The sequence below is a fragment of the Pteropus vampyrus genome, unplaced genomic scaffold (genome assembly GCF_000151845.1).
Source record: "Pteropus vampyrus isolate Shadow unplaced genomic scaffold, Pvam_2.0 Scaffold41, whole genome shotgun sequence".
Taxonomy (NCBI): Eukaryota; Metazoa; Chordata; class Mammalia; order Chiroptera; family Pteropodidae; genus Pteropus; species Pteropus vampyrus.
In genome coordinates this window covers 6,504,108-6,525,082 of record NW_011888822.1, presented here as the reverse complement: position 1 = coordinate 6,525,082, position 20,975 = coordinate 6,504,108, and the positions used below count along the sequence as shown (strand labels likewise).

The following is a 20,975-nucleotide window of genomic DNA, read 5'->3' as shown; positions in this document are numbered from 1 at the left end:
TGCAGAGCACAGTGGCCCAGTTGTATGCAGTGACTGCAACACTGATATGGACAGTTACTCCAAGGAACAAGCCTTCTGTCCTCAGCCTGTGTCCAGAGACAGTACACAGCCAGGTACACTGAGTAGCGAGGAACCCGGTCGGAGTGACCGTGAACATTCTCCCCATCATCTGAATAGTGGGACGGTTGATGCATCTCACACTGCCTGCAGGGAGACCCTCTACCCCAGTAACCACGATAGAATGCCGACGTCCTTGAAGAAAAAGCCAGTGGCACCTCTTGATGGGAAAGGTAAATTTTTACTGTCTTCCCAGCAGTCACCAGCGGCTGCGGGAGCATGTAAACAGCCAGGCTAGAGGGTCTGACGTGCCCTCTCATTTCTCGTAGGGGCTTCCTCTTGGACGTTAGCAAGGTTGTGTGAGCCGGACTCCATAGCCCTCCTGCCTTCTACGTTAACTCCAGGCAAGCTCGAGCTCACACAAGCCACCTCGGGCTTCCCAGACGTCCCGACCGAGGGCCAGCACTTGCTTCTTTCTAATGGACACCTCCCCAAAGCATGTGACTCCAGTCCTGAGTCCACACCATTGACAGGACAGTTCCCCGGGAAACGGAGTGTGCCATTGCTGTTTGCACCGAAAATCTAGGCTTTGTCTACCTCAGCTCTTGTGTCGATCTCTACAGGAAAGAGGTAGGAGAGGCTGTGAGGAAGCTTGGGTTCAAGCGTCACTGATTTGTACAGTTTTAACTTCCATGTGGAGTATCAGTAGTGTAAAAGACTTGCAGCTGAAGCACAGAAATGCGAGAGGCTATAGTGTACAAAAGGCAGAAAAGTATTTGATACCATTGTACATAAGAGTTTTCAGAGATTTCATATATATTATATATCTTTTACAGAGGATATTTTAATCTTTAGTGCATGGTGAACAGAAAAAATGTACAATTTTGACAATATTATTTTTCATATCAGGTTGCTGTTTTTGGAATTGGGGGGGGATAGTTCTGGTGCCTTAATGCATGGATGGAATTTAGACGCTAAAAACCACATTGTTCCCAGGAGTTTTGGTGGGAGGGAAGGATTGAGTCCTCGGGCTTGTACTGCACTCCGTAGGAGAGGACCCCTGGGGTGCTTTACGGGCAGAGACTTTGCATAGGAAGTAACTTCATGCCAGTATTGCTCACGTGTGGGTGCCATGCAGCAGGCCTCCCTGTGGAGCCCAGAGGTGCGCATGTCATATACTTCTGCAGTCAATGACTTTTTATCGTAGGTTTGAGTTCTTTAACAAGCATGATGGGGGTTATTAATCCACCACAAGCATTTGGTCTGAACAATTAAGCACTGCCTTTCTTCCTTCTGTGATAAAAGCAAATATGGTCAGTATCATTCGATTGTCATTTGAGGCTTTTTAATAAGATAGAGGCTGCTGCTGTTGGTACCTGTGGATTTTTCAATAGTGATGTTTTAGTTCTGCCAATATAATTAATATTACATTGGTCTTAGGGGAGAAAAAGGATCGAGTCCTTACTTTTCAGGGCTAGCTTATCTCTACTGAGGATCCGGAGCAGGCCTGTCCATGTCCTTCCCTCGCACAGGCAGACCTAGGCTTGGACTGTGTAAGATTTCGCCCTTGACCTGGGTCCTGGGTATATTTGCACTTTTGAGACCTGTAGCTAACCATCTTGTGAGTGCCAATGTAGAGTTCAGGAAAAATTACATTGAAACTAACAAGGTCCGTAAAAGCTCAGAAAGCAAAGTCCTTTAGCCAAAAAGCTGAAGGTAGGTATTGACAAAATGGTTACCTATGTTAAATTTTACTGTCTAATGTCATCACTGTTCCAAAAGGTAAGCACATATAGAATTTTGTTCTCAACAGTTAACTGATTGTTACTTCCACAACATATGTGAATTTGCTGCTTCTGAGAGGCAATGTGAAAGAGGAAGTATTACTTTTATGTACAAAGTTATTTATTTATAGAAATTTTGGTACAATGTACATTGAAAAACATGTAAAATATTGAAGTGTCTAACAAATGGCATTGAAGTGTCTTTAATAAAGGTTCATTTATAAATGTTAACCGTGTGGCTCAAGTCATTCTACATACATTAACCACCATTGTTTCATCCCACTGAATTCCAGAGATCCCCTCACAGATGCAGTCATTCTGCCTTTAATTACCTTTTTGTCTCAAAAAGGAAAAAAATTTAGGCGAAGCAGAATCATATACTATGGCTCCAGGGAAGGCACACCACCACCAGATTCTTGAGATTCTGAATTTCTGTAACACCTGGAGCTCATTAGTCAAGCTCTAAAATGGTGACCTTCCCTTTTCATCCCTTCTGTTTCCAGTGTTGAGCTTAGAACTCCAGGCAACAGAGCTTACTGATTAGAGACCAAGAAACAGCACTGTTTGCAGAACCGGCCCCAGCCCTTCCTTTCGGTCTGATATGGAGAAGAGGAGAGTGTGGCTCAGCTTCCTCAGAGGACACACCTAGTCACTCGAGCTGCAGCTGCTTTCTTTCACACACCACATGGGCTGCTGGACACTTCTCTGTAAAATAATACAGTTGTGTGTTTTTATAGGTTAAATCTGAGGCTAATTAAGAACAGCCTGGTTACCCAGCAAGAACTTTCTTTGGGCACCTGTAGCTCATTCTTTCTAAACAAAACTGTAAGCTTACACAACAGTAATTAACCCAGGGGAGAAACCCACCCACACATGCAACTTTTTCCTCAAGTCTCCTTCCTTTTTCCAGTCTAGCCGTTCTTTTAAAATTCTAACCATCTCTGCCTTCCGCCGAGCTTGCTGTCAGGTGGCAGGAAATAAAAGATCAGATATAGATCAAATGAAAGCTCTGAAGGGCCTGGACTCAGCATTACCAAACTTATTTATTCAGAGTACCGCTGTGGACATCATTTTCTCTTACTTTTTGGCAAACAGGCTAACAACATCATTCCAGCTAGCCTGTAGCATGGAAGACACATTCTCCATGTCGTAATCTTAGCAGAATTGGATTTTAGCACTGTGTTTTGTTGTTCAGATGGCTGAACAGCTGCTCCCCGGAAGGGAGACAGTTCTCACAGCAGTCTTCCTTCTTGAAAGAAGTGGATGCGGGGCCGTCTGTGATTCATGGGCTCTCTTTGCCAAGTTCTAACAGCAAGCTGCGAGTTTGGTCATAAGCACCAAGAAAGATGAAACCTCCCAGACTGATTGCTGCCATTCGAGGAAAGACACCTGCAAATAATCTAGGTGGGGGGAAAGCAAAAGGAGAGATTTTTAAAAATTGTGCGTAAAAAAAGGTTAAATTCCAGCACCCAGAACTTGCTCAACTCAACACATCATGCTCATTAAACTCCACAAAGCACTTAAAAATCTTTTTTTCCTTTTAGAATGGCACCAAAGCACATTCCCAAGCAGACGTGTTGAAGTCTGAACCCAGCTGGTTGTTGGCTAAAGTGGCTACATACCAAACAGCTTACTTGTGAGCACTCACAATTAAGTCAAGTAATTAGTCAAGAAATAGTATCTCTGCCCCACCATGGTCCTGTTTGAAACTTCCAGACCGTTTTTGTCTTTCAGAGATGATGAAATTGACTTTTTTTATAAAGGAGTCAAAGGGCTGAATCCTAAGGAAGGCTGAAAGGCCCAGCCTACCCTGGAAACCTAAAGTGATCTCAGGGTGTAGAGGAGATTTTTGGATAACTGCTGCTCCTCCCAGTCGCTCGGTCGCATTTTGTCCTTAGAGACCCACAAACATGATGCCACAACAGGGAGATGAATCTCCATGGATTCCTTGTTTTCTTTCTCTCTGATGAAGGACAAGAAAGTTGAATGAACTGTGGCTGGGAAAGGAGCACAATCTCTTTGCAGGTTATGTCCCCAAGCACTACAGAAGACCAGCCACTGTCAAAGTTGCAACTTTGGAATAATTGAGGAGACAAAGTAAAAGAACACGTTACTGGGGATGTAAACTGGAGATTCATTCTTTAAAAACCCTCTCATAGCTATGCACAGATATTTGTTCAAAGAAGTTCATCATGGCATTGCTGATTAAAAAAAAAAAAACCTACAAAGAACCCCTTCTGGTTACATAAATTCTGGTACAGTATCCACACAGGACAGACTATGCAGCTCTCACTAAGAATGAGGGAGGCCATAGGTACCAACATAAAATAAACACAGCAGGTTCTAAAAAAAAATCAAGTCCCAAAAGCTGTATGTATAATATGATTGTATGTTTGACCAATGTGGCAGGGGTATGTGTTACACTTTCTCTGGAGGGTAAGATTAAAGGAAATATTCCCTGTCTGTATTTCTGTAATAACTGAACTTTTTTTTTTTTCAAAGTGTATTACTTTTGTGAGGAGAAAAACAAAATTACAACATCAGAACTGGTGGATTTACAAGGGAAAAAACTTAATAGTGAGGAGATCAGGTCTAGGAAAGAAAACTGAAAATGGTCAGGTTATGCCAACAGTAGTTTTATATCTTTTAAGATATGGGGAAAACCTCCATGATAAGCTAAATGGTGGCTCGCCAAGAAACTGGACAGGAAGGAAAGCCCTGAGCCTGGTTCACAGCCGCTCTGGCTGCTTCCTTTCTGCACAACTGTGGGGAAGAGGTCAACTCGCCTCCCCTTTGTATGCAGCACTCAGTACTTCTGAGAAAAATGGATTTTAGAGTAGTTTTAGGGGGGTCTTTATTTTAATTAGCTAGCTAAAAATTAAAATTAAGTAAAATCCTTCAGATAAAATGAAAACCTCTTTTTCTTGTCTAGAAATAACCATGAAAATTTTATAGAAAACCAAAATACACCTGTAAGGAAAAAAGTTGTTCAGCTCTGCATCATGCGAATTGTTTTTTGTATGAAGTGCTTGGTGAGGACAGAAACTCATAAATTACCACTTTAAGTCCACTGTGTCCTTCCTAAAAGACAGATTCATCTCCCTGTCCCTTCCCTACAAAGGGAAGGGTGCTGGAAGGGAAGCCAGCAGAGGCTGACCTGTGCAAGACCACATTTGCCACGAAATGCTTACTCCTTTACTATCTCAGTTCAAAAAGCTAGCGTCTTGGTTCGGCTTCTGTTAATGAGCTCAGCTGCTCCTGGCTAGAGGCAGATGGAAGCAGTTTATGGTTTCACTAGATGACAGTTGAATCTATTAACATAATTATAGCCTTAAAGTAGAGCAATTTGTACAGTGAGCACCCCAACCAAACTCGAAGGCAAAGGCTTCGAGTAGAGCAGGGCTGTGTTCTAGTGACCGTAGACTGAATGAGATAACAAATGTAAAGCATTTAACACAGAGCTGGGCACAAGGAAGGTGCACATGGCAGTAGTATGTTATTTCGTAAAGGGCACAGTCAAGAAAAAAAGCCAGTTGATTAACAGAAGAAAAGTAGGAAGGGGCAATGCAGGATAAGCAGGTTTTCCATCTGCTTTCTGGCTACTGGACTGAAAGAACACGTGGTATTTTTATTTTGGAGAAAACAGTTTGCCCTAGAGCATACATTCCGAATATGTGCCAGAACATGGTATTCCCCTGTGTGAACCAACACGGAAGAGACCAAAGTGTCACCACTTTGATTTACCCTGAGAGGTCAGCGCCATTTCACTGCAAGGTGGAGAGTATATGCTGAGCAACCTGAGCAGCAGTAAAGTCAGCAGGTGTGTTTAGGGGTGTGTGTGTGTAAACCAGACAGGAAGCAGATGAGACACCTCAGGTATGAGGACGTCTAGGATCAACCCTCAGAACAGCTGCACACATTTCTAGGGGTTTTCTGTTTTGCTTGCTTTTGGTTATAATTCTTTTGACCAACTATTTGTTGTCTTTTATGACATTAATAGAAAGTTAACTGTCACTTCTTGAGTGACAAGCTTGGCTGCCTGTAATACGCTGCTAAAGGACCACACCGCATACAAGCACACCTCGTTTAACTGTAACAGGTAATTAGTGCTTTATTGCACTTCACAGATGTTGTTTTTTTTTTTTTTTTTTTTACAAATTGAAGGCAAGACCCTCTTCCAGCAAAAAGATTTTAACTCCTTTTATTGTGATAGTCACTTTATTGCAGTGGTCTGGAACTGAACCTGCAATATCCCCGAGGTATGAGCGCCCAAGACTTAAGAAGCTTCCAGAAGATAAGCAAAACTCCAAATTACTTTTTCAGAGCTGATGGGACAGATACAGGCCCTTGGCATGTCTCTGACACCTGTCCTCAACCTAAAATTCTGGCACTTCCTAGTTACATGACATCAAGTACACATCATAACTGGGACAAGGAAGATTTAGTTTCAATCATCTACTCAACGAAATTCCTTCTCTACAAACTTTCAGTGGCCATGGTTTTGCCGGTTATGCTGCACATCACCCACATAATCACCACCTTCTCAAGAAAGGCAGGTGGGCTGCAGGTCAACATCAAATCCACAGAGCTAAGGTCAAGAGCAGAGGTTTGACCAAGAGTTGCCATAGGATCTAATATGAAATATATTGAAATGAATAAGAGTGAAATTCAGCAATTTGACTTTATGATCTAAAAAAGCTACTGTATGCAAGCAACAGCTCTGTGTGGCCCAAAACTATCTGAAACACTAAGAATCTTTTACCTGCTACTAAATAAGCTGCTTTAGCCCTCATTTTCTTCTCATACCGTTTCTTTGTTCAATGTGGAACTGGTGTCCAATGTGTCTCTACTATGAGCAACCAGATTTTTACTTCTTCCCAACATATTAGCCATAAATGGCTGACTATGGCATGGAAGCTGCCCTCTGCCCTTCCCGGGCTCAATTATTCCTTTCTGTTAAACCCAATTCTTGTCTTAACATCTTAAGTCCTTCAGACAACCAGAGTCATTCCATCAGAGTTGTCACACTCAACACAACCATCCAACACTACCTACTTTTCAAACTTCCAGTTGGAAATTTTGAATAGAAGATGGGGCTATTCTCCTGCAAAAACCTTACCTAGAGCCTGACCAACATGCTTCATGGTTCCTATCAACTAGGTGAAATAAAAACCTGCCACATGTATATGCAACTACCATAAACTAAATGATAAACATAGCACTGAGATGAGGTGACACCACCGCAGCTTTGCTGTTCACACCAGCCAAACCCCGTCACTAGGCACGCTCCCGACACCCTCCCAAAGGGGTGCTGCTTTGCGCTCTCAGTGGATGATTCCAAAGAGAAAACTGTAATTTTACACACCTGCTCAGATCCTAACATTCAGCCAGTTTTCCAAGTTTATGTCGTAAAAGCAATATTGAAATAACATTTTGAAGAGAGCTTTTTAAGATATGATGCTAGAAGTTTGAGGCACTAAGCTGATAATATAGAACAGTGGGTTTCAAGTAAGGTGTCATGAACTATGGTATGTTGAAAGCGATTTGTTGCTAATAATAGTTAAAAGTATCCCAAACCACAAATCCTTTTTTCTGACAATGTTCTCCTCACTCACCTGTGTTCCTGCATTACATAACTGGAAGCCTATCTTCTCAACGCTGTAGCACAGAAGCTAGCAGGAGCCACATATGTGGATGTCATTTAACATCGAGATGGACAAGGCTGGCTAGCATATTTGCATCATCTTCACTGCACAATAACATCTCACATAACCAAATATATCAAATATAATGTTTCGTACAATATAAATAAAGAGACCCCAACCAGGAAATAAGCAGAAGAAAGGAAAAGCATTTGTTTAATGTTAGGCTAAAGGAGGAAGAGCCAGTGGAGAGTGGAAGACAACTGAGCATGACTTCTTGTCCTTACCCTGACAGCCCCTGTGTCCGCCAGACCCCATGCAGGGCAGAGAGTACATTCCCACTAGCAGTGCTGGAACCAGCCTGCGGGAAAAGACAAAAGAGAAAGCCATTATCTTATGAAACTCCCTAATGTACAGCTGGCTCTCAGATATCCTCAGAGGCATGGTTCCCTAACAGCCTCATCTAGGACCCAGTTCCAAATAGACTGGGGAGTTTCTGGGAAATCAGGACCCCTAGATCTCGCTAACCAGAAGCCCTTACATTCAAACCCACAGGCAACAATGATTTGGCCCATGCCCACGGAAAGCTGCTTTTCTAGGTGCTTCATTACCAAACTATGAGCAGAGCTCACCCAAATAATTCACGTACAGCTATTGAACAGGAAAAAGACTGAAAACAATATTAACTGACCTGAGAATAATGAGAGATGATCAATATAAATGGTACAATTATGCAACTTACCTAAGTGGCTAATAACTACATTTAATAAAGAGTACTATGTTTAATTTATTTTTAAATTTTTTTTCGACTACAGTTGACATACAATATTGTATTATTTTCAGGGGTACAACAGTGATGAGACATATATAAAATGAAGTGATCACCCAATAAGTCTAGAACTCATCTGACACCGCAGTTATTACAATACTAGTGACTTTATTCCCTGTGCTATACTTCACATCTCCATGACTATTCTGCAACTACCAATCTGTACTTGTTAATCCCTTCACCTTTTTACTATGTTCAATTTAAAACATGGTTGACATTCCTAGGTTTGGCCTTGTCAACCTACATACTATAATTCTGCCCTATTTGTTCCACTTTTCCACAAGGGCATGACTTTTTAATTTTTTTGTTTTGGTCCAAATCTGTTACTTGTATGGCATTCCCTGAAGTCTCAGTCCAGCTTTTTAAAAAAACAATTTTTTCTTTTAAACAAAGAAGTTTTAATTCTGACAACTGTCCTAATTCACCTAGTTACAATCAAGCATGACCTAAGTTCTGAGACTCTAGCTTACTTGCTTGCTTCACACTTGACATGGTGTGAAGCATGTCAACTCTCTGAGCCAATGTAGTCTTAATAGGCAGAGGCACTACCAGCCCTGGTTGCTTACATAATGTAGTTTAAAATGATGATGAGAAGGTAAAATGCTATATAGACATTTGTCTCAGCGATGACTATGGATATTGTTTTGTCAATGTCAGTTTCATTAGTGGTTCAACAGGCAGCATAAGGCTGCTATTACAGGGAGGCGTTTTCCACTTTTATTCATTTTATATACATATAAGCCTTCGTGCTGATAGAAGCATCTGTTGTGTCTATATTACGTTATTTTGTCACTTACCTTTGCTAACATGATTCTTGTTTTTGCCACATCCAGAGGCGTAGTGACTGCAGCTGCAAACCCACCTGTGCATATAAGAAATACCCGACACACAAGTAAGCTACTGTTTACGGTATTACATGGTATTTTATAATGTTTATTTTATAATTCCTCATAATTCTGCCAAAATCACTTCATCATTACAGCCACTTAAATGGTTCAAGAATAGGATGCATACATGCAAAATCTTTACCCACATGCTCCATTGCTTTTGTAGTGATATCGAACTATGTTAGAGAGGTACTGAGATGATGCTTTACCTACTCAAGTTAAAAACAAGCCCCACAACATATCTTTCTCTTTTGTGAAGCAGCAAACAGACCTGTGTGTGTACATGGTTATGTGTCTGTGGGCAGACATCTACTCTCAGTAAAAGGCTCGCTGCTCCCTATGATGCTCAGGGGGTCCCTGCCTTCTATGGGCCACTGTTCCTTAATCTGACTCCAAAATGCTTTCATCGTTTCTGCTTCTGAGGCAAAGTGGGCAAACAGAAACGTGTATCACTTCTGGATTCTTCCAGTTAAAAACGTTAAGAGTAAAGCTTTCTATATTTCTAGGCTTCTGACAACAGGCCAGTTACAGTACCATTTCTAAGCTCCCTTCTGCATCCTGTGAGAGTCAGTCTTGATTTAACAGTCATTCTTCAGTAGGGCTTCCTTCCTACCTTATCTTTCATGGAATACTGTGACTGCCAAACTGACTTTTTTTAATCCACACATTTTAAAGGGGTCCATATCTATGGGCAGGGAATTGGCAATTTTTTTTTTTTAAATAGAAACCACTGTATATGGTGCCAATATTTAATTTAATATGGTAAAAAGATACATTTTAAGCTTCAAGAGCCCCTAAGGAGGTAGAAACAATAAACCTAAAAGGGCTCTCTAAAGATTCAGCGTCCGTGAGCTAAGGTGAAATAGGAAGTTTTGTAAGAGGGCTGAAGAGAACACATGTATGTGAAGGATGCTCCAGAAATAGCACTACTCTCCCTCCAAGTTTTGTGGCATGTGGACAAGGTCATTTGATCTATGCCAAATATCTTTCTAAATATGTTGCTGAAATAAGATCATCACACTGAACCTCCATTTGGTAACATTATGACACTGACTTTTTGAAAGATGTACCCATTTATGCTTCCTTGTTCCATTTTTGGTTACCCACAAATGACACACCTTAGGGCTAAAGAGTATCAATTAATATGAATATTAGTCTCTTTCCTTTTAGCCACTTTTGTGTTATGAATATGTGAAACATTTTCCTCCAGATTCAAAAGTTGCCTGAAATTCAGACTTGCTAAACTGCCAAGTATTTAAAAATTTTGTGGATCCAGTCCTGAAATCCTGCTTTTAAGTTTTTTAAACCACATATTCTGCACTAAAGGAGTAAATATATTTTTAATTATCAAAAAGGGTCCAGGAAGGCTTCACGTCCATAAAAAAATATCTGAAGAAAGGAAGAAAAAAGTTAAAGGAAAGAAAGGCAATGAGTTGTACCATCCCCAAACGCAAATCTTATATTCGTTTTTTTTTCCGTTACTGGTCTGGCCTAAAAGAAAATACTTCTTCAGAGTCAGAGGGACCGAGTCTTAACCCCCTGCTCTACTAGGTGGCTGGCCTTAGGTAACTTACTTATTCTCTCAGTAAAGAACTTTATGAGACAGGTATTTTGTTACCCCGTGCTACCAGTGTAGAAACTGAAGCTAAGAGATGGTAAATAACTGATAGGAAGTTTTACTTAGTAGCACTGAGACTTGAAGTTTTCTCTCTGACTCCAGAACCCAAGCTCTTGGCTACTGGGTCTTCTAGCGGCCCGTTTTTCATCTATAAGATGTAGATAGCAATATGACACAGGAAAATGAGTCTGTACAAAGTGTCTAGAATAGTGCCCGGCTCTAACTAGTGCTCAAAGTAATTAGCTCTTCTGGGTGGACAGAGATAATATGTGATTTTTCTTCATGTCTCTAGCTCAGCATACATAGTAGGTACTCAAAAATGCTTCCTGGGTGCCCTGGACAAGTGTCTGTAGTTCTTACAAACTGAAGATTTCAACTGGTCCTCTTAAAGGGAGGAGGGGGAAGATCAAAGCTAATATCTGCGCTTACGTTCTATCTGGAACACTGAAACTGTACTTGGTACTTTCATTGATTATGTTATCTCATTTGCATAGGTATTATTATTGCATTTTACAGACAACTTGCCCAGGGACAAACAGGCAGTATGGAGCAGGGCCTCAAAATCATGTGTATCTTAGCTCCAAAAGTAGTGCCCTTTTATTACATAATGACTTTGATATATAATAAGACATTAAAATTTGTTTGATAGTTAAAACGCAGAGGTGCATACACCATTTTTCCTATTTGAAAGTGTTCACAAACCATCCTAGACCAACTAAAAAGACTTAAAACTTGGCAAAGACATCTGTCTGACCACTCAAGCTTTTATGTCTAGAGTCACCTATGTTGAAAAGTATTTGCCTTCTAATAAATTTGGATACTGCAAATCAAACTTATTTTGGCCATTAGCAAAAGTTCCCCATTCCTTTACTGTGGACGCCTGCCAATATTCTCTTAGAGATTTGTTTCATCAAAGTAATATGAAAAAATGTTAAAGACAAAAACCCATATACTTAAATAGGTCCTAATTTTACTACCATGATGGAAACTGTATTTTATGGAAATTACTAATAAATCAATTTGACTGTCTTCAAATATCAAAGATTGCTTTAATTCACAGACCTCACAATATTTTTTATGAGGCTGCAAGAAGGACTTGTGAAGATCATGTAATAGAACAACTGGTCATAATGGGGAGGGGCAGGGGACTTGTACTTTCAGTTAAGATGTCATTCCTTTCTATATTTTACTTAAGGGAACTGTAAACTGCTGGTAATAAATACAGGGAACATGCTAACATATTAGACAGGAAACAATTATTTGGTACAGCATCTGTAGGCGGCTTTAGTGCTCACAACACACATGACAATTTTCTATGGGCTCCACTGCAGTTAGGCTTTTACTGAATGCTAGGCTAACTGCTTTCAAGGACCAGATTCAGGGAAAACTAGATGTAGTTCATACATGCCCTTAGGATACAAATGCTTATTCTTTACACTCTCCAAAGGGGCCGCCTTCCTATAATAGGCTTGGAGCTGTCACTTCCAGGCAGCAGCTGCGAATGTGAATGTGAATGCGAAAGCGAATGCGAAAGCGAAAGCGGTGGGGGCGGCAGTGGACAGCACTGCCAATCATTGTCTCTCAAGGGTCTTCCCTTCCCTGATTAGCCTGGGAGCGAGAAGAGCATCTTCATGTACCTCTTTGGCATGATATGCATGGGTAGGGCTTCAATGACAACACGTGTGTGTGTGTGTGTGTGTGTGTGTGTGTGTGTTTTAAAATTTGTGTTAGGCCTCCTCATTTGTACCCAGATAATCCTTCATCCTATTCTAGAATTTAACGCCAAGGGAAGATCTATCGATGGACCTATCTACCTAACAATCAATCATCTGTCACTCTCCTCTTTCAGAGAATGTAAATAAAAAGGTATATTAATTACAAGAAACTGATCAAAGAATGCTAGAATAGTAATTGTCACTCTATTAGTGAATGTCATAATTACTTAGACTGAATTATGGTTTTATGTTTAGAAGTTAACTGGAAGTGAGGAAGTTGGCAAAGTCCTTTTTTTTCCTAGTTTAACCCCTGACCAGAAGCCAAGGGAATTTCTGAGCATGACAAGCCATCAACACCTCCAATCTCAAGGGCCATTTTTGGATATCTATGCCAAGTAGTTTATAAAACAAGCATGAACACAGAAGAGTGCCAAGGATGGCACAGAGAATGGTTCATCTACAATGATTTAACCTGTTTAAAAACTGGAAAAGCAAAGAGGAATGAGAAATCTGATTTCTGATTTGAGGGCAAGTTTCATCACTGCCTTTATGGCCATGCAAGGCTAAAGAGTACGAAAGGGCCGCAGGTAAGCATATCAGGTCCTAAAGGAGCTGCCCAGCGTGGCAAGTCACTACTCATTTCCCCATAGTGTGTACTGCACAATGTTGCAACAAACTCTTACAGAATATCACCTTTTCACAATCTGGAATATTTTCAAATGATGTTTATCTTTCAGAAAAGTTTTAAAGTAGTAACTTAATTCCTCAGGATCAACATTTATACCAACTAAAATTTCAAAACAAAAGGGATATAAACAAGAAATGTATTTTATCTTTTGCTAAATATATGTGGATCTACTGACAATGGAGTTTTGCAGAATTTGGACAAACGCCTTCACTTATCAGAACTTCGGCTGAAAAAATAAGATGATAGTATAAGAGAAAATGATTGTGTACAGTAACTTTATTAATATTATTCTTTCGACACAGTTGGTATTATTGTGATGATAAAGCTATTCATTTCCTGGGTGTTGGTTGTTTTACTGAAATAGTAATAATTCCTTACATATGTTTAGGTTTATCAATTTCAAGTACTCATACATACATTACCTCACCTATCCCTGAAGTACTATAATTCCTTAAGGCAGGGAGGGTTCCTTCTATGTACAGGTAACCAAGAGGGGCTTGAAGTCTCATTTCTTAGCTGGAGACAGAACCGAGACTTGACAATGTTGCAAGTCTGGCCTCCACTACATGTGTAGTGTAGCTCTGGGCAAAGCCTCCCTTACTCACAACCCGGCTTCCCTGCTGCTGGAGCAGAGTGCTGTGTGCTGCGCTCTGTGCTCTTCGGGTGAGCCTCCTTACTGAAAAGGCCTGGCCCACAGGATCCCACCATCCAGTGGATGTCTGATAAATGTTTCTTTCTTGCCCCCCACCCCCAACTAATCTAAGCGCTTAGCGCCTATTACAAAGCATTATTCAGAAAAAGGAACTGAAATGAATGCAAATTTCCTTAACAGAAACAATACATTTGTAAGCAAATCTTGGCATTACCAACTTAAAGAATGGGACCACAGAATATACACTTATTTCAACACATGGAAGTTTTATGGCATTGTTAACTCTAAAACGTGGCCTTTCCTTATCCAGGAAGAACAGATTTCCATAATGCTCACTTTGTCCCCAGGGCTCAGGAGGGAGTCAACAAAAATTCACATTTCATTTAGAGACTGGGGTATAAAGATGCCTGACCTCTAAAAAATAAATCAAGACCACCTACTCATTCAACAGAGCTAATAACTGTGTCATGTGGAAACAATTACCTGTCATAATCAATTTGAACTGGCTTCGTGTCTAGAGGGAAGATTCTTATTTTTGATTATCAATTCTATAAGTCAAATGAGTCCAACTATTAATAAAGAATCCTATGAAATGTATGTTTTCTGTTTTCCTAATCACTACAACAAAACACCCAACCTAACAACTATGAAACAAATTGGAAAATAATTCTTTTCTAATAAAGGTGACATCTAAACCTACATATCTATCAATTAACGCTTCACATCTAAACTAGAAGTTCATAACTTTCTGGCAAATCTCCACTTTGACTTATATCAACTGTAATTCTAATTTTCCTTTATTTGCAACAACAAAATGTATTTTTTAGGCTGTTAAACCTATTACTTAAAAAATTCCTTAAAGCATCTGAGTTCTCATTAAAACCTCACTGGAAAATTCGTATGACTTAGTGATGGATAACACAATATTGCACATTGTCACATTGCTCTCAGTTTAATGTCTAGAAAATGCCCAGATGTTTAGATCTCCACATTTTCTAAACAGAGCAGTTTAGCCTTCAGTAAGTTGTGGAGCAGCCTCTGTTCTCCTGACACTAGTTAATCTATGGTGCTGTCAAACATGTCACACGAACCGTGAATCATTGCCTTCTGTAGAAATCGCTTAAACCCCCAAAGCACTGCTCAAGGCAGACAGCTGCACAGTTAGCCCAGCACCCACAGCAAGTCTCTTCCCACAGAAGACTTTATAAATCATCTTTAAGATAATCCAAGGGCCTGAGTGAAGGCTTCAATACAGATAAAAAGAAAAAGAAAAATTTGTCAAAAACAAATTGGTTGTCTTTCAAGCGGACACCTTTTTAGCATTTTTTTTTTTCTAAAACACTTTTTTTTCCCCAAACTACTGGTGGAACTCTCTTCATTTAAACAACCTGGAATTTCTAAAGAATGTTGTTTTTGCATAGTTAATATTTTCACATTTTTCTCTCTCTCTTTGGTCTTTCCCAGTATAATATAATCCTTTGCACCTGCAAAAGCTCCACAGACTGCTGACTGCCAAGAATCCACCACATGATCCTGCCTCCAGGACCAGAGGGCCTGTGTTTAAGGAGAAAGAAAAATACAAGTTATTAAATATTTGAATTTATCGGAACCTCCTGTGGGTTAGCTCTAGGGATGGGAACTTAAGTGAGAAGCTATTTTGGTGGCATTCCTTACTGATGACATAAGTGATTTTCCCAAGGACTTAACTGCATTCTAAAATAAGTCAAAGAAACAAGAGTGATAGCTACATTACAGTGCTCATGGAAACAATTTTTAGGAAATATGAATATTTGTGTGTGTATCTGTGTATAAATAAAGATATATCTTTAAGACAATATAACATTTTAAATATTCCCCATATAATTCTGAACATATATATACTATAATTCACAAATTAATCCAGAGCAGTGTATGCCAAATCCTTCAATTCTTTTTTCAATCTTTATCCATGTTGTACGTTTGAAGGATGCTAATTCTGTTACTTGTCAATTTAAAAACTGTCAAAACATTTTTTGTACTGTTCATGAAGTTGAAGATTATACATATACATACCCATGCTGGTTTCAATCTAGGCAAACTGATGGCAGAGACATGGTGCCTTGCTTACCAAGAGTTTATGATCAAGTAGAAGACAAAATACAGTCACACCAAATGTTGAACAATGCTCTGAGTCAGGCCTTGGTCTAATCTCTGAATATATATTAAAAACCATAGTCCTTACAACAATCCTAAGAATTAGGTCTTATTATTATCTACCTTTCAGCTGGGCTTTCTAACAGCAGAGCCTGTACTTTTTTTTTTTTTTTTTTGGGCTTTATTAAGGTGTAAGTGATGTCCAATAAACTACACATATTTAAAGTATGCAACTTGTTAACTTTTAACATACACATGAAATCATTGCCACAATTAAGGTAGTGAACATATCACCCCAAAAAGTTTTTCTGTCCCTTTGTCATCCCTCTTTCTTGTTCTTCCTCGTCACCCACTAAACAACCTCATCTTTGTCACTCTAGATTAGTTTGCTGTATATAGAATTTTATATAAATGAACATTCATTTTTTTTAAAATCTGAATTTTTTTTCCTTGAGAATTTTCGCATGATTCATCCATGTTACTGTGGATATCAACAGTTCATTCCTTTCTAATTGGTAAGTAATATTCCACTGTGTACATATATCATTTATGTACTCACCTGCTGATGGATATTTGGGATTTTTCCAGTTTTTTGGCTCTTAGAAATAAAACTGGTATGAACAATTATACACATGCCTTCATTCTTCTCGGAGAAATACCTAGGTATGGAATAGCTGGATCACATGGCATAAAAATGTTTAACTTTTTAAGAAACTACCAAACTGTTTTCCAAAGTGGTTATATCATTTTACAATCTAACCAGTTCCAGTTTCTCCACATCCTTTGAAATACTTGGCATTGTCAATATTTTAAAAATTTTAACCATTCTAATAGGTGTGTAGTATTTCATTGTGCCTTTAATTTTTATTTCTCTGATGACAAATGATTTGAGGATTTTTTTTCGTGTACTTTCTTCCATCTGTATATTTTCTTTGGTGAAGTGTCTGTTGAAATGTTTTGTACACTGCTATTGGTTGTTTTCTTAATTATAGAGTTTTGAGAGTTCTTTATATATTCTATATAAAAGTCATTTGCAAATGCTTTTTTCCTAATCTGTGGCTTGTCTTTTCATTCTTTTAACAATGTCTATTGAAAAACAGAAGTATTTAATTTTGATGAAGTACAAATGATTCTTTTACAGATCTTGATTTTAGTGACATATCCAAGAAATCTTTGCCTACCTCAGGCCACGAAGATTTTTCACCTGTGTTTTCTTCTAGAAATTTTATGTCATTAGGTTTTACATTTAGATCTATTATTCGTTTGGAGTTAATTTTTAGGTATGATGCAAGGTATGAAGTTCTTTTATTTTTTACATATAGATATTTAATTGTTCCAAAAATTAGAAAAGAGTATCTTTTTTCCAATGAACTGCCTTCTTACTTTTGTCAAAAATCAGTTGTCCATATATGTGTGGGTCTATTTCTGTATTCTCTATTCCACTCTAATCTACATGTCTATCTTGATACTAATTTGATATTTTCTTGACTATTATAGCTCTATAATAAATCTTAAGATCAGGTAATATTAGTTCCCCAGCTTTGTTCTTTTTCAAAGTTGCTCTAACTATTTTAGGTTCTTTGTAATTCGATATGAATTTTAGAATCAGTTTAACAATTTCTACAAAATGGCCTGCTGAGATTTTCTTCTGAATTGCACTGAATCAACCGATCATTTTGGAGATAATGGAAGTATTAACAATATTGAGTTTTTCTAACCCATAAACATGGTATATAATTCTCCATTTGCTTAAGCCTCCATTATTTTCTCTCAACAGTCTTATAATTTTCAGTATATAGGTCTTGCAACTGTTAGATTTATCTCTAAGTATTTCATATGTGTTGATACCACTACAAATAGTATTGTTTTATTTTAATTTGTTTCTGTTTGTTGCTAACATGTAGAAATACAATTAATTTTTGTATACTGAGCTTGTTTTCTGCAACCTTGCTTAACTTACCAGCTCTAATGGCTTCTTTGTAGATTCCATCAAATTTTTCACACCAATGATTATATTGTCTACAGATAAAGACATTTTTATTTTTCCTTCTAACTTAGATTATTACCTTTTATTTCTTTTTCTTGCTTTACTGCACTGGATAGGACCTCTAGCATAACAGTTTGCACTGCAATAATGATGACAAATATTAGAAAAAAACCTCTTGAATATATTAAAATGGTTGGAATAGTGTAATGACGCACTGACAGTGGCATGATTTTTTTACGGAAGATCAAACATACCACAACTGAAAGAAAAACAGCAAAGTTAGTACTAATGTTCTACTCTGAAAATATACCTGTAAGGCTGAGAAGGTTGCTACAGAAATGGAGATGTCATGTTAACAAATCAAGACATATAGGGCCCTGTTTACTGTCAACTTCAACTTTTTCTTTATGTGTGATTTACTGGTTTTATTTATTTTCTTTTACCTTTTGACCTCCTTAACCCATTAGTCCCACCACTATCCCCTGCTCCTGGCAATTACCAATCTGTTCTCTATCTATCTATGAGTTCGACATTTTTTTTTTTTTTAAAGATTCCACATATAAGAAAGATCATACAGTATTTGTCTATCTCTGACTTATTTCACTTAGCATAATGCCCTCAAGGTCAATACATGTCACAAATGGCAAGATTTTTAATGGCTGAATAATATTTCATTGTGTATATATACTAAAATTTCTTTATCCATCGATCCCTTGATGAACACTTAGGTTATTTCCATATCTTAGATACTGTAAATAATGCTGTAACAACATAGAGATGCAGATATCCTTTTGAGTTAGTTTTTTTGTTTGTTTGTTTCCTTTGCATAAATATCCAGAAGTGGAACTGCTGGGTCACATAGTAGTTCTATTTTGAATTTTTTGAGGAACCTCCATATCATTTTCTGTGGTGACTACACTAGTTTATATTCTCACCAACCATGCACAAGGGTTCCCTTTTCTCCACATATATGCCAACACTTGTTATTTCTTATCTTTTTAATAATAATCATTTTAACAGGTTTGAGGTGAAATCTCATTGCAGCTTTGATTTACATTTTCCTGATGATTAATGATGTTCAGCATCTTTTCATGTACCTGTTGGCCATCTGTATGTCTTTTTTGGAAAAATGTCTGTTCAGATCTTCTGCCCATTTTCAAAATTGGATTGTTTGAGATCTTTTTGCTATTGTTATGTGAGTTATGTGTTTTGAATTTTAGCCCTTTAACAGATATGATTTGCAAATATTTTCTCCCATGCAGTAGGTTGTCCTTTCATTTTGTCGATGGTTTCCTTTGCTGTGCAGAAGATTTTTAGTTTGATGTAGTCTCATTTGTTTATTTTTGCTTTTATTGCTTTTGCTTTGGTGTCAGATTCAAAAAGTCATCTCCAAGGCCTATGCAAAGGAGCTTACCGCCTATGTTTTCTGCTAGGAGATTTATAATTTTAGGTCTTACTTCAAGTCTTTTAATCCATTTTAAATTAATTTTTGGTTATGGTGTAAAATAGTGGTCAAGTTTTATTCTTTTGCATGTGGCTATCCAGTTTTCCCAACACCATTTATTGAAGAGATTGTCCTTTTATCATTGTATATTCTTGGCTCCTTTGTTATAAATTAATTGACCATATATGTGTGGGTTTACTTTGGGGCTCTCTATTCTGTCTCATTGATTTATGTATGTATCTGTTTTTATACCAATACCATACTGTTTTAATTACTACAGCTTTGTAATACAATTTGAAATCAGGAAACAAATTTTCTTAAGCAAGTGTCTACCTACCTATGTAAACTATCTAACAAATTAGATATATTATACACTGTGATGTGAGACTCTAACATTTCCTTTTACCTAACTAATAAGAATGGTTACGTGAAAAATATGTTTATTAAATTCACTGGGCTAAGAATGCAGCTATCAAACCGATATTCATAACATTACTTATAGAAGTAGATTTTTAAAAGTTTTATTAAAAACAGCTTTCTAAAAAAAGTCTTGCCACTAAGCAAGACTATGTGGTATTTCTTTAGCAAATGTGCTAATATTTGTAAATATATCTGTGCTTTTGTAGCAAACATTTTCTCAAGAGCTCTTATAAGTATTGGAGACAGTATAAGAAACAAGACAGTGGCACAATATCTTCTTACTTTTAAGGTGGCAAAATGTGTATTTTATCAGGCTAATGCCAGTTTTAACACCATAACTTAATTGCTGACTTTTTAGAAAAGAAATGTGAAACATAAACTGGACTTTTTATGATGACTGAAGGTCATATTCAATTAATCTACTGGTATCTTCAAGGGATGCAAAGAGCAGAAGTTTACTCCAAACAGACTTAAAATACTAATAATTAATAATGCTGAGTTTATAAGCAATAATAAAAAACAAATAACAAGATGTGAATTACATGTCATACAAGGGGAAAACAATCAAAGAAAGATGCTATGTAATTCATTTACTGAGTACCTACTAGGTGTCAGGCACTAAAGAGTTAAGGGGAAAAGAAAAAAAACAGCAGTCCCTAGGTCTAATATTTAATGGGGGTACAGTGGGAGCAGAACAGGATTATAACAGAAAGAATCCAGGAGGTGATGGAGAAAGCTTCACAGAGGTGCCCGATGTAATCTAGGATGAAAAAAAATCGGTTGCCAGGAGAAAAACAACACTTAATCAAAATAGACTCAGATGGCTGAAGACACAGTTTAAAAATAGAATCTCCATAGATAAGCATAACTTTCCACTATCACCTGGCCAGAATAATTTAGCCTAAGAATATATAAAGAAATCATTTCATATTTGAAAAGGATAATAATAAATATCTTAAAACAAACCAAAAAAATCTCTAGAACCAAAAGGTTTAGAATCAAGTAAGAAACTTCAGTGGCAAACACAGGGCATGACAATTAATGATTATAACAATAATCACAATAAACACTTATATAGCACTTACTACTTTCCAGACACTAAACACTTTACATGCATTG

General features: G+C 37.9%; 2 protein-coding genes across 5 annotated transcripts in view; one reads left to right on the top strand and one right to left on the bottom strand.

The window, feature by feature from the left end:
• Positions 1-2,072, top strand: part of LRIG1 (leucine rich repeats and immunoglobulin like domains 1) — a 109,688-nt gene extending 107,616 nt beyond the window's left edge. The window contains exons 17-18 of the mRNA XM_011358502.2: positions 6-290; positions 387-2,072. Coding sequence (XP_011356804.1) covers positions 6-290; positions 387-643 — 542 coding nt within the window. The 3' untranslated portion in view covers positions 644-2,072. The remainder of the gene's footprint in view (positions 1-5; positions 291-386) is intronic.
• The window catches only part of SLC25A26 (solute carrier family 25 member 26), a 153,741-nt gene continuing 134,706 nt past the window's right edge, over positions 1,941-20,975 (bottom strand). For 3 of the 4 annotated variants that reach the window (XM_023529698.1, XM_011358472.2, XM_011358471.2), the window contains 4 exons: positions 15,357-15,426; positions 9,110-9,174; positions 7,771-7,844; positions 2,866-3,241 (listed from right to left, as the gene is read on the bottom strand). In XM_023529698.1, coding sequence (XP_023385466.1) covers positions 3,124-3,241; positions 7,771-7,844; positions 9,110-9,174; positions 15,357-15,426 — 327 coding nt within the window. In that variant the 3' untranslated portion in view covers positions 2,866-3,123. Of the gene's footprint in view, positions 2,547-2,865; positions 3,242-7,770; positions 7,845-9,109; positions 9,175-15,356; positions 15,427-20,975 lie in introns of those variants that run through there. The other variant, XR_895798.2, reaches the window with a different exon arrangement.